Source organism: Phyllostomus hastatus, unplaced genomic scaffold (assembly GCF_019186645.2).
Source record: "Phyllostomus hastatus isolate PE091 unplaced genomic scaffold, TTU_PhHast_1.1 phas_scaffold_129, whole genome shotgun sequence".
Classification (NCBI taxonomy): Eukaryota; Metazoa; Chordata; class Mammalia; order Chiroptera; family Phyllostomidae; genus Phyllostomus; species Phyllostomus hastatus.
In genome coordinates, this window is record NW_025334009.1 from 6,148,138 (window position 1) to 6,160,869 (window position 12,732).

Sequence of the window (12,732 nt, forward strand, 5' to 3'; positions counted from 1 at the left end):
GGGACCCGGTGTTCCCGATCACTTGACCAGGGCTCAGCTCTGTGGGGAGCAGGGGACCGTGAGCCCGGGGCTGCTGGGGCTGCTGGCTGGCTGCTGGCTGGCTCTCCAGCTGCGCCTGGGTCTCCCTGTGCCCCTGTGCTGTGCCCTCCCAGGGCGGGCTGGGGCGTGGGTACCTGTCGCTCATGGTCCTGGGGGCAGTTCCCGTCGAGGCTCCTCCCATCCCGAGTTCTCACAGAACCCCGGAGCCGGTTTGAGAGTGACAGTTCGTCTCCCTCGCCCGTCCCTGCAGTTTCCCACACCCAGTTTCCCTTCTGCTTTTCGCCCCACCCTGAGGAAGGTCTGGGTGCAGATCACGCCCCACCGTGGCCTGATGTTGACCTGGGGCCTGAGCAGGCGTGGGTGGCCGGGGCACGGGATGGGTGTCCTTGCTCCTGAGAGGGGGCGGCAGGCCTCCTCTGCAGGCCAGGCGGGTGCCCCCCACCCCAGGGCACAGAGGTTCAGCCTGGCCTCAGGGCTGTGGCCTCAGGGGCCCTGGCAAAGGGGAAGGGGCAGGTGGTGCTGGTGAGCAGGGGCCTGAACTTGACATCGGGAAGTCCCCAAGTCCAGATGGCTGCCACTTGGTGGCTGTGAGGTCGCAGGCACCTGCCGCCTCCCCCTGGAGAAGCAGCAGCCCTCTGGTGGCCCGGCATCTGCAGAGAGAGGGTTTGGTGGACGAGACGTGGGGGGAAGGCGTCCCCTGTCCTGGAGGCCCGGCACTCCTGAGGGGCAGCAGTCCTGCCCTCGGAAGGGCTCCGGAGAGGTGGTGGGGAGGGAGGAGGGCCCACGTTGCCATCTCACCTGGCTGGCCTGGCCGGTGGGGGGCCCCTGCTGCCGCCCCCAGGGCCTCGATGGTCTGACCCCGTGGCTCTGTCCCACCTCACTGAGCAGGGGCATCCCCAGCCACCCTGCGCAAGGTGACCCTCGGATGTGCCGGGTGACCAAGACCGTGCCACATGTTTGCTCCATCTCTGCTTGTCCTCTGCGTCCGCAGGGAGCTCCGGCTGCGGAACTACGTCCCCGAGGACGAGGCCCTGAAGAAGAGGAGGGTGCCCCAGGCCAAGCCGGTTGCAGGTGGGTCGGCGGAACCTCTGCGCCTCTTCTCTGTGGCCACTGTCAACTGCCTCACCGTGCGAGGGTTCACCCTCTCTCGGACAGTAACTGACTGGCAGTGCCCAGCTGGACGTTGGGCCTGGGGGGCCCTCTGTCACCGTCTCCTGGCGGATGCGCAAGCAGTCAGTGCCGGGTGACCGGGAGGCAGTCAGGGCGCTGAGAAAGAGGCCTGCGGGTCGTGGCTGCCCCGCGCGGCTCCCAGCCTGACGGGAGGCCTCCAGGGGCCGGGTGGGGAGAGGCCGCATCTCGGAGGGACCCGCTGGGCTGAGAAGTAGCAGTGGCTCGGGGGCCCTTGTCAGGTCAGACTGAGACCCCAGCGAGGGGTTGTTTGGGTGCTCAGAGAGCAGTGGGCAGGCAGCCGCCTGCCGGGTGGGGGTGAGGCAGTGCCAGAGCGCACAGACCCGGGTGGGGGTGGGGGGTCCGTGCAGTGTGGGGAGCAGCACAGCCGCCAGGACCCTCTGGCCAGGGGCGGCCTCTCGGAGATGCTGGGGCGCTTCTCATCCCTCAGAGCCCTGGCTCTTTCCCCTCTTTGTCTCTGCTGTCAGTTTTTAATTCTGTGAGGAACAAGTGCACGGATACAGTTGTATCGCAAAACAGCGAAGTGTTGCCCATTCAGCCTCCCCCTGGTCGGCTTCCTCATCTCCTTTGCCCCTGAAATTCCCGTGCCTGTCCCCGGCGTTTGGGGCCCCACCGGGGTGGATGCAGGGGCACTGTGCCTCAGGGTCAGCACGGGGCTGCAGGGGTCCAGGCAGGGCCAGGGGGCCCTGAGGGAGCGTGGGCTGCGATGACGTGGCCGGAGGGGCCGTGGAGACCCGGTTCGGCGTTGGCGCTCCCAGGGTCTGTACCTGCAGGGGCAGCCCTCCCGCTGCCACCGGTACTGCCAGCGGCTGGGACAGGCCTGAGGGCAGGCTGCCTCCACGTGGCTGTGCCCCGGCCAGTCTTGGGCCCCGAGGACGCCCTCAGAGCCCGGGTGCCCTGGCAGTGGTGGGCAGCGCCCGTCCCCCAGGCCCTGCGCAGGACCACGCTTTGGACGCACCCAGGCAGGTCTCATCTCACCGTATCACCGTCTCACCGCTGCGGGGCTGGGGAGTCTGGGCCCTGGCTAGTCAGCTGGCGGCCTGCTGCCGGCTGGGGAACGAGGGGAGAGCCCAGGGTCTCCCGGGGGCCTGCCTGCACCCCCTTCCTCCCTGCTGTGGCTGCTGTGTGCAGAGGCCCCAGGGAGAGCGACAGGGCCTCTCCAGCAGGCCTCCGTGGTTGTCTCGCCCCCTCTAGTGGAAGAGAAGGTGAAGGAGCAGCTGGAGGCCGCCAAGCCGGAGCCCATCATCGAGGAAGTGGTGAGTGCCTGGCGGCGCTCTCGCTCTCGCCGCTCCCTCCCTCCCGTGGCCCCTCCCTTCTCCCTCCCGGCCTGCCCTCCCCTCCCGCCCTTCTCACCACGTCCTTTTCCCCTTTCCACCTCCCTGCGTTCCCTCTCCCTTCCTGCCTCCTGCCCTTTCTCCCGTTTCCCTACCTCTGCCCCCGTCTTCTGACTTCCTTCGGGGCTGGCCCCTCTCACCGACACCTGTCCCCTCCCCCCCAGGACCTGGCTAACCTTGCACCCCGGAAGCCTGACTGGTGAGTGTTGCTGTGTGGGGCCGGTGGTGGGGTGCTCCTGGGGCCGGGCCTGCCCGCCCCGCAGCGGGGAGGCGGCAGCAGAGGCACACAGCCGCACGGGTCACTGCTGTCTGGAGTGAGTGCTGAGGAGGACAGAAAGGGAGAGCGACAGGGAGGGGGTGGGGGCAGCGGTGCCCTCAGGAAAGGGGAGGGCCTGCCCGTCTCTGAGCAGGCCGACCTTTGCCCCCAGGGGCCGCGGGGTCGGGCAGTGGTGGTTTCTGCCCTGCACGTGCCCCTCGAGACCGCGGCTTCCCCTTTGAACCGAGGGCGCTCGGCCTCCCCCAGTGCCCCTGAGGCTGGGCTGGGGAAGGGGCGAGCGAGGGCCCTGTGGCCTGGGCCTTGCCTCAGACCAGAGGTAGGGCCCCTGTGCCTCTGTCTGTGAGTCTGTCCGGATTTGATGAACGGAAGCTCGGGGCCGTGTCCTAGGAACCCGGGGCTGGGAGGCCGGGCTGCGTGTGCACGTCGGGGAGCTCCTGGTGGGCAAGCGACCCGTGGCTGGAGGGGGAGCAGGCCCGCAGTGGGCCGGGCAGGCCATGCCCTGCCAGTGTCTGGGGTCCCCCGAGAAACCATCCACGCTCGCACACCTGGACTCGGTCCCCTGTATGGGGCGGGTCTGCGGGGCTCGTCCCGGCCTCACGGGGGCCGGGTTGGGGGGTGCAGAACGAAGAGAGAGGCAGCCTGGCCTCCCTCCCAGGACAGCTTGTCCCTTCAGACAGCCCTGTGGTTCCTAGTGCCCGAGGGGCCGCAGGCCGGGCGGGCCTCAGCCTCTGGCCTCCTGCCACCTCCCTGCTGTAGGGACCTCAAGAGAGACGTTGCCAAGAAGCTGGAGAAACTGGAGAAGCGGACCCAGAGGGCCATCGCCGAGCTGATCCGTAAGTGCAGGGCCGGGCCTGGCCTGGCCTTGCGGGTCCCGGCCCTCTGGGTGGCAGCCCGGGCCCAGGCCCCCCACCCACCCCTGCTGTCTGCCGTCCCTCCAGGTGAGAGGCTGAAAGGCCAGGAGGACAGCCTGGCCTCTGCGGTGGAGGCCAGCACCGGGCAGGAGGCCTGCGACTCCGACTGAGGCCTGCCCTGCCCCCGCGCCCGCCCACCTGTCCCGCCCTGGAGGAGGACGCTCTTGGACCGGGCGGGGCTGAGCTTGCCGTCTCTTCTTCCTGCTCGCCCGTGGAGTGCGGCTCTGGGCGCCGTCAGTCCAAACCCACCCCACCTGGGGTGCGGTCCGCTCCTCGCCTGCCGAGGGGTCCCCACCACCTGAGTGGGGGCAGAGCCACCACCACCTGAGTGGGGGCAGAGCCACCACCTGAGGGGGCGGCAGCGGTTCCACGGGCCTGCGCTGTCTGTGAATATGTATCACGTGTCGTGAACTTTATTTTTTAGTTCTGGAAAAAGAAGCCAGCAGACCCCTGTGTGTGGCAGAAACCTGCCGGATGTTTCCTGGGTCCTCGGGGCGCCGTGGGTTCGGGCCCCCGGACGGGGTGCTGTGGGGTGATGCTCAAACGAGTAAGCCCTGATCGGGGCCGGGCATGCGGAGGCCGACCCGCCGGGCCCAGGCTTGGGTCACTGGTGATCATCTCGGAACCCTTGAGTGGCAGACACAGCGTCGGAGAGAGTTCTCGTAAGACGTGCCCAGGGCTGGGCCTGCCGGATCCTGTGGGACAGCGTGGGGAGGGACAGTGTGTGCAAACAGAAGTTACAGACACGTGAGGAAACCCACTGCCTTACAGAACCACACACACACACACACAGCACAGGCGTGGTCGTCAGTCAGCTGTTGGCGTCATGCTCTGTGGCCGTGAGATGAGCCAGACCCATGTGCAGTGTAGTGGACAGACCTCGAGAGAAGCAAGTCACAGAGAAACAGAGTGTGAGCCGCTCGTGCGATGCCCCGAAGCAGGCAGAGGAGGACGGTGGGCTCTCCGAGGACAGACGCGCCCCGATGGAGGCGTCGGCAGGAAAGCGGGGTGATGGCGTCCACGTCGGGCGTGCGGTGGCTCTGGGGCGGAGTGGGGGGGGCCTGCAGGGCTGCCGGCGGGCCTTTTCTTGGCTCCAGTGATGGGGGTCCACCTCACTCTCCATGCGTTCATTTCACACACTTTTCCTTCTGTACATAGGCTGTGCTTCCCACAGCTCAAACAGTAAATTTCCAGCACTTACAACCTAAACTAAGTGCAGTGGCGTGTTTTTAAAAGGCCGTATCTGCAGTCTCACTGGAGTGGTGTAGGTCAGTGATTTTCAGCCTTTGTCACCTCGTGGCACACACAAACCACTCAGCTTCTGTGACCAAAAAAAAAAGTATAATTTTGATTCGTTCACCCCAGACGGCCATTGTTGCCTTGGGTGTGGTCATTCTTTCATTTGACCATCTAAGGGAAGAGAGGCCAGTGCCCCCCAATAGTCAGGTGCTGCATGTTTTTAAAATTCTTGTGGCACGTGGTTGGAAATAGTCTAGTTGGAACATTAAAAAAAAATTGTGTAGGCTCCATGGGGGAAGAAAGTTTACCTACGAATGAATGAGTTTCGCTTTGCATTCACAGGGGAAAGGAAGCAGGAGATACCTTTCCCCCAAGTGCGGAGGACACAAGCACCGCTCTGTTGTTCGGTCGTGACGGTCCTAACACGGGCCTCGAGGACACTGGCACGGCTCGTGCTGCTGACTGCGCTCCGGTCCTCGCTGAGGGGCCTGCCGAGATGCTCTGCAGCAAGGCGGGGGGCGGGGGTGTGTGTAGGGGGAGGGTGTGGGAAGCAGGGCTGTGGTCTGCCGACGCTCAAACAGGCTCCTAAACGAGGAGGGTTTCCTGGACTTGGGTCCAGTCTGAGGGGTACGGTGGCTCCTCGAGGCCCCCAGCGGTGCAGGGTCTCCCAGGCTGCCCTCCTGCGCTCCCCTAGGAGCCTTCGCACCCCACGGTGTGAGCTGTGGGTAGGAGGGGCAAGGGCAGAGGACAGCCGGCAGAAGAGCCCGCGGCTTCCCGCCCAGGCCCCAGGCTGGCCGTCGCACGCAGTCGGCCATTCCCGAGTCAGATCTGCCGCTGGCTGCAGATGCCCCGGGACACGGGGCCTCCGTGGTCCAGATGGAGTCTCCGTGAGGGAGGAAGAGCAGAGGGGATCCTGGGAAGGCAGCCGGCAGTGCAGCCGTGGGAGGCGGGAGGCAGCCGTGAGCGAAGGAACCAGGTGAATATTGCCAAAATCATGCTGGTTGACCTCCAGCCAGACCAGGGCTTAAAAAAGGTACAAAGAGCAGGAGTGAAATGAGGCTGTCACTACCGACAAGAGGATAGTAAGGGGATGTCCCAAGGAGCTGTCCACGTGAATGGGACAAGGTGATGAGGCTGACTGATTGCTTGAAAAGCACAGACTGCCCCGGTACACCCAGGGTGAAATTTGCATCCCTCTGTAACTGTTAAAGATGCCGAACTCATCATTGAAAGCCCCCTAGAAAAGAAATCTCCAAGCCCAGTGATTTTACTGGAGAATTAATATACGGACTTCATGTATTTCGTCTCAAAATCCCAGTAAGATCTTTATGTATACACAAAGTTACTCTAAAATGTATCAGGAAAAGCCAAAGAACTAGCATATCTTAAATTTGAACCAGAATAAAGGAGGAGGACTCGTCAACCATCTCAAGACTTAGGAAGCTACAGGAATCAAGGTGGTAGTGTTGGTGGAAAGAGAGGCACCATGACCAGTGGAAGAGAACGGGGTGGGGGGGGGGAGTCCAAGGGAGCCACTCACAGGTGAGGCCCGCTGATTGTTGACAGAGGTGCAGGTGAGCTGGGTGGGGGGGAAGCGGAGTCCTCGGCCAATGGTGCCGGAGTGGCCGAGAAGGGAACCCCCACCGAACCTCAGACCTGAGACAAAACCTGAAGTGGGTCATAGATTTAAGTGTCAGCTGTGCAGCTGACAACTTCTAGAAAACCCACAGCGCCCAGAGCCTGGTAAAGAGTCCTTAAAAATAAGTGGAGAAATCTGACTTGGCCAAAATGAAAAGCTTGTGCCCTGATAGTCTTCAGAGAAGGAAGAGAAAAGCTACAGACTGAGAAAAGATTTGCAAATGCCGTATCTGATGAAGGACTCCTAACTAGAACATAACAAGGAATTATATTCTCAAAACTCAACAGGAAAAAGAAACTTCAATTAGAAAATAAGCAAAAGATGTGAAGGTAATTTTATCAAAGAGGATGTGCATGGCAGACACATGAAGGATACTCAGCATCAGCAGCTATTAGGGAAATGCAAACTAGAACCACGGTGATAATTACACACCCACCAGAGCAGCTTAAACGGTAAGTGCTGGTGAGGACCCGGAGGAGCTGGGAATCTCATACATTGTTGCTGAGACTGAAGGGTAGTTACTCGGGGAAATAAGGTTGGCAGTTTCTTTTTTTGAGCTTAGAACAGCACCCCATGGAATCTCATATTTAACGATTTTATTTATTTTTAGAGAGGGGAAGGGAAGGAGAAAGGGAGAGAAACGTCAGTGTGTGGTTGCCTCTCACATGCGCCCCCTACTTGGGACCTGGCCCATAACCCCGGCATGTGCCCTGACTGGGAATCAAACCAGCGGCCCTTCGGTTCTCAGGCTGGCGCTCAATCCACTGAGCCACAACAGCCAGGGCTAAAATGTAATTTTTTTTCTTTTAAGTATGCTTTCTGTGTTCAAAAACACGACAAGCTTTCTGAGATCTTGCGGAAGATTGGATTGGGGTAGTTTTGATTGGTCACAGTGAGTCCTGGCCTTGGCTAGAGGGACAGATGGACGACCCCCTGACCCTCGCAGCCCCTCGGTCCCAGGGCTGGGGAGGCAGGCCGGGGAGGGGTGGCGCCCAGCTCTGTGGGTGGAGCCCTAGGGCGCCCAGTGCTCCCCAGCGAGCCCCAGCAGCTCTCCAGGACAGCCCCGGCCTTCCCACACTCCATCCAGGTCCCTCCCGCTTGAAATCCTCGAAGGCGTCTGGCCTCTGGGTCATCTCGGGGGAGGGTCAGGCCTGGCGTGTTCTGCCACGGTGTGGCTGCCCCTTCCCCAGCAGAGGGTGTGCGGACAGGGCCTGCCGGCCCAGCGGCGCAGGCTTGGTGCTCTGGGCGAGAGGGGGGCACCCAGAGGGCTGCAGGGCTGGCGCCACAGCGAGGGCTGGCGGACTTGGGGCTGGACTGAGGCACAGCCCCTACAGTCTCTGAAAAACTGGGTCCGGCCCAGCGGGCTGCGTATCGGGCGTGTGGGGGTGGCCAGTCTGGGCACATCTACTCCCCTGCACTCTCTGCCTGTCCACCCTCGGGCGCCAGACATCTTCCCGGCCGAGTCCCCTGTTGGGGCCCGGTGCTGCCTGCTGCTCGCCGCCTGCTAGGTTCCGGTGTGAGCGATGCCCGCGCACCTTCCGGGTGGCCTCTCCAGGGGCTTCTGGGCCGCCGCGTCCGGGGCCCGCCACAGCACTGCCCGCCCTGCAGCGGCTGGGGACCCTGGCATGCATTCGCCCGGCTTCCCGAGTGCCCGCCTTGTGTGGGCGCTGTGCCAGGGGCTGTGGTGCAGCCGGGACTCTGACGATGACCCCTGCCCCTGGGAGTGAGCAGGTCTTCCAGGTGGTCTCAGGATCTGCGTGGGGAGCCAAGACGCCCCCTCAGGCCCGTCTGAAGACCTCGCCCCAGAACCTTCTGGCTGGGCCTTACAGTGGCACAGCGTGTAGTGGGGGTCTGGGCGCCCCCCTCCCCCCGCCCCGCGAGGGGGCCCAGCGGGTGCCCGCAGCCCGCCCGCCTGGACCAGAACCCCCGTGCAGCCTGTAGTTCCCCGCTGCCCTCACACGGCCACTGGGGGGCAGCAGGAGACACGGACCCGGGGCCCCTGAAGGCAGGTGTGGGTCAGCGCAGCCTGCCTTTCCCTCGGCTGAAGCGAGGCGTGTGCGACGCACATCACCCGCCGGAGAAAGTTCCCCCGTCCTTTCCCACGGGGCCCGTGTCATGTGAGTGGCTGGTGTCGGAGCTGATCCCAAGAGTGGGACTCCGTGAGCCCAGGCACAGCACACAGCACAGTGGGGGCCAGGCCCTGGGGGCGGCAGCACCGGCAGCCCCCCCCCCGCCGTACCCCACGCTGGCCTTCCTCGGGCACCAGGCGCTCCTGGCGGGGTGTCTGGGTGCCCTCCCAAGCCTGGGGACAGCACCGGCCCTGCCAGGTCCCAGGCAGCCTCGTCTGTCCTCCCCCGTGGACACGGGCGTGAGGCGTGTGTGGACAGAGTGGTCCGGGACGTGCACCCACGGTGGCCTGGCTGGGGAGGCGGCCGCCTGGAGGGTCTGGCCCTCTTAGCTCGTGGGCCAGGCCTGCGCACGTGTGGGCCCCGAGATGCCTGTTTCTGACCTGGGGGCCGTCCAGGCGGAGGCGCTCACCCACCGAACAGGCCTGGGCGGACAGAAGCGGGCGACCCCTGGGGTGGCGAGGGTGTGCGTGCCGGGCCTTCCGGCCGCTTCCCTCTGCGGCTCAGGCCTGGCCTCGGGGCCTGAGGCCTCTGGCCGCGGGCTGGGCAGGGGTGTTGGGCCTAGTTTCCCAGCCAGCCTGCCCCTTCTCTGCGTAGTTACTGGTTTTCTTTCAACGTTCCCATTACTCAGGCCTCCTGTGGGCACCGAGACAGAAATAAATCCCACAAGGCAGCCCGGCCAGAAGCCGGGAACCCGATCCCCCCTCGAAGGCCGGAAGAGGCCCCTGTGCGGGGCGTGCCAGGCCGCAGGGGCCCACGCACTCCACGTGGTCACGGACGCAGCCACGCACACGCCGGGCGCACACAAGCATTCGCACTCGCATAGGTCCCCACAGACGCCTCACCCCCGTGCGGACTCAGGCCACGCCGACACACACACACTCACCGGCACACCCTGGGTCACACACACCCCGCCGTCCCCGAGGCGCTGGGGAGCGAGCCGGGCGGCGGGGCAGCCCCCGAGCGGCTCCGCGGGAGAGTGGCCTCATGGGAGCGCGGGCCCGCGGCTGCCAGGGCTTCTGAATTTTTAAGAGAAACTGGAAAGCTGAATTTTTATGTGAAATATCCTGATTTTTAAATGTTGGCTCAAGATGTTGAAAATACTGTGAGAGCCAAAGCAAACACATCCCTGGGCCAAATTCCACCCACAGGCGGCGTTCTCAGACCACGGGTCGGCACGGACACACATACAGACAGACGTGCAAACAAACAGAACTGGACACTGGTACACACAGTGCAGTCACACACACACAAGTGGGACGCCAGCAGACATGCAGGCACACGTGCCCACATGGGACAGACACAGGTAGACACACAACAGGACCACGGACTGACGCCACAGACCCGGGCAGCTAGGCGCACACGCGAACAGACACGCCACCGCACCGCACAGCCCTCTCTCCCTCGCTGGTGCGGCTGAGCTCGCGGGCGACGGGGCAGGGCCGGGGCACCGGGGTTCACACCGGGGCGGTCCTGACTCCCACGTGCCGCCGCAGGAAGGGGTGCCGGGGGGACGGCCCCCGGGAGGGACCGGCCGGCGGGGCAGGACTGCGGAGACTGCGTGGGCAGCGGAGAGGAGCAGGTGGGCGAAGGGCCTGGCAGGCCAGGGTCGGGCAGAGAGTGGACCCCAGGTTCCAAAGCTGTGGGAAGGGAGCTCGGGTGGCCGCAAGCCCGCCCTCCCGTGCCCAGAACCAGCCTGGCCGCCGCCTCGCCACCGGGGAGCAAAGCCAGCAGGAGCCCCCGTGGGTGGGGGCTGCTCACCTGCTGAGTGCCCACCTGAGCCGCAGGGCTGGCGGCGCCCCCGCCCCCCACAGTGGTCCTGTCATCGGAGAACTGCAAAAGGGCCTTCTGATCAGGACACCTGCGGGGCCGGGGGTGCAGACCCGCCTCTGCGCCCCCACTGACACCGACCCCAGGAGTGCGGTGCCCGAACAATAGGTGCATAATTAATACCGGCACATGACGGGGCCCCGCTCCCACCCCCACAGACGCAAGCCTGAGGCCAGAGGGGACAGCTGGAGGTCGGGAGTCCAGTCTTCTGCCCCCGCCCCCTCAGCCCTTGCGAGGGAGGAGCTGCACAGAATCCACGCCCACCGCCTTTTGGCCCCGCCACCTGCACGACTGTGAGGCCAGTGAAGGAGGGGACCTGTGACTTGGGCATGCCCTGGCCTTGGGTCCTGAGGGCCCCCAGGGAGCAGGGTGGGGCACTGAGCTCACACAGGCTGGGAGGGATGGGCTGACCTGGGAGGCGGAGCTGAGAGGCTCAGAGAGGGACGGCTGCCGGGCCAGGACCACACAGCACACGTAGAGCCAGTCAGCCCGCGCCCGGGGCCCCTGCCCAGCTCTGGAGTCACCCCCCACGGCCCTTCCCCCCCCCCCAACCCCAGCCAAGGCTTGTTTCGGTTGGCCACGGGAGCCTCGGACTGGCACCCGTCCCCTGGCACCGGCTGAGGAGGCGTCAGGGACAGGCAGCTGGCCCCACCCCAGCCTCTGTGCCCAGCAAACCTCACTCCACACCCCCTGCCTGGGGTCCCCATGGCCAGGCCTGTCTTCTAACCACCGAGGCAGAGGCAGGGCCCTCTCAGGCCTCCCCACCCCCCGCCCCCGCCCAGGGCAGGTCAGGCCCTGGCCCCTCGCACACCCTGAGAGCAGGGCTGTGTCCTCATACCCTTGGGCGGGGTCTTGCCCCTTTGAACTCCCAGAGAACCCAGTCCCCCCTGTCCCCTCTGACCACCCCCCTGGGGAGGGCGAAGGTGTGGGCTGGCCCGCCCACCATGGGGCGGGGTGGGCCCAACTCAGGCTTTGTTCTCCAAACGCTTGCAGGCCGAGGGTGGGCAGCGCTGGTTCTTCAGGGACCCTGGACCCCCAGACCCCACTCTGAGCTGGGAGTTGTAGACTTACCCAGCCTGCCCTGGAGCCCAGCCTGCGTTCGAGGGACCCCGGAGGACCCTCTCCCAGGCTGGGCCGGTACAAGACAGGACAAAGAGGGCCTGTCCACACGCCCCAGACAGGTGGGAGCTGGAGGCCACCTTCCTGGCCCAACTGGGAGTCCAGGGCGGCCCATGAGGTGGCTGGACACTGCAGCCAGGGGGGCTGAGTCAGGGTCTCTCGGCGCCCCCCTGCCTGCCTGCCTGCCTGCCACTGGGCTCGCGGGTGCTGGCGTGTTCCCTGTGGCTTGGCTGGGCTGTGAGGCCACGAAGGGAGAAGTGACCACCTGGCTCCAGCCCCTGCTCAGGGCAAACGGGGGCCTGACTGCCCGCCAGGCCCGCTGAGGGCTCACGCTCCTCTGCCAGCACCTGGATGGCCTGGGCGAGGCACAGGGCCTGAGTGGGGAGGCCGGCGCTGGCCCTGGCCTGGGGGCCTGGCCTGGGTGTCCAGTTCAGTGGTGCCCAGCCTGATGGGGAGGCCTGGCCCTGCCTGAGGACACCCGAGTGGGGGTGCACAGCACATCCTGGGAACATTTAGCCCAAAGGAGAAGCATAGCTCCATTTCGGGGTCCATCTGAAGGGAAGGTGGTCACAAGTTCAAGGGACGAGCACAGCCCTGTCACGCAGGAAGCTCCCAGTCTGCGGGGAGGGGCTAACCTGTTCTGGGGGACCTGGTTGGAGCCTTCCGGGTGAGTGGGCCTCATGGACTCTTCCAGAAACCTCCTCCAGAGGGGCCTGGGGTGGCAGGAGGGGCTGCCCTGAAGGCCCAGTGGTCTGCAGGTGCTGTGCGCTGAGCCTTGGAGAAAGGCAGGTGTTGGACGCCCACCTCCCCAGGGCGGGGGCTTGGGGTCTCTCCTACACCCACCTCCTCTCCCCAGCCGTGCCCCATCCAGGGTCCTTCCTGACACCAGCACCTCCTTGGCCAGCTACCTGCTGCCCCCGGCCCTGGGACCCCCTCTGGCCTCTGCGTTAGAGCAGGGGCTCTTCCCAGTGTCGCTCTCCCTCGAGGACCCCCGCGTGCACGGGTGTCGTGTCCTCCACACTCAGCTCAG

The 12,732-nt window shown here is 65.0% G+C and overlaps 1 protein-coding gene across 1 annotated transcript in view; it reads left to right on the plus strand.

Moving 5' to 3' along the window:
* Nucleotides 1-4,958, plus strand: part of CCDC12 (coiled-coil domain containing 12) — a 34,220-nt gene extending 29,262 nt beyond the window's left edge. The window contains exons 3-7 of the mRNA XM_045856848.1: nucleotides 1,031-1,110; nucleotides 2,422-2,483; nucleotides 2,726-2,760; nucleotides 3,595-3,671; nucleotides 3,777-4,958. Of these exons, the coding sequence (XP_045712804.1) occupies nucleotides 1,031-1,110; nucleotides 2,422-2,483; nucleotides 2,726-2,760; nucleotides 3,595-3,671; nucleotides 3,777-3,859 (337 nt within the window). The 3' untranslated portion in view covers nucleotides 3,860-4,958. The remainder of the gene's footprint in view (nucleotides 1-1,030; nucleotides 1,111-2,421; nucleotides 2,484-2,725; nucleotides 2,761-3,594; nucleotides 3,672-3,776) is intronic.
* Nucleotides 4,959-12,732: the final 7,774 nt, after the last annotated feature.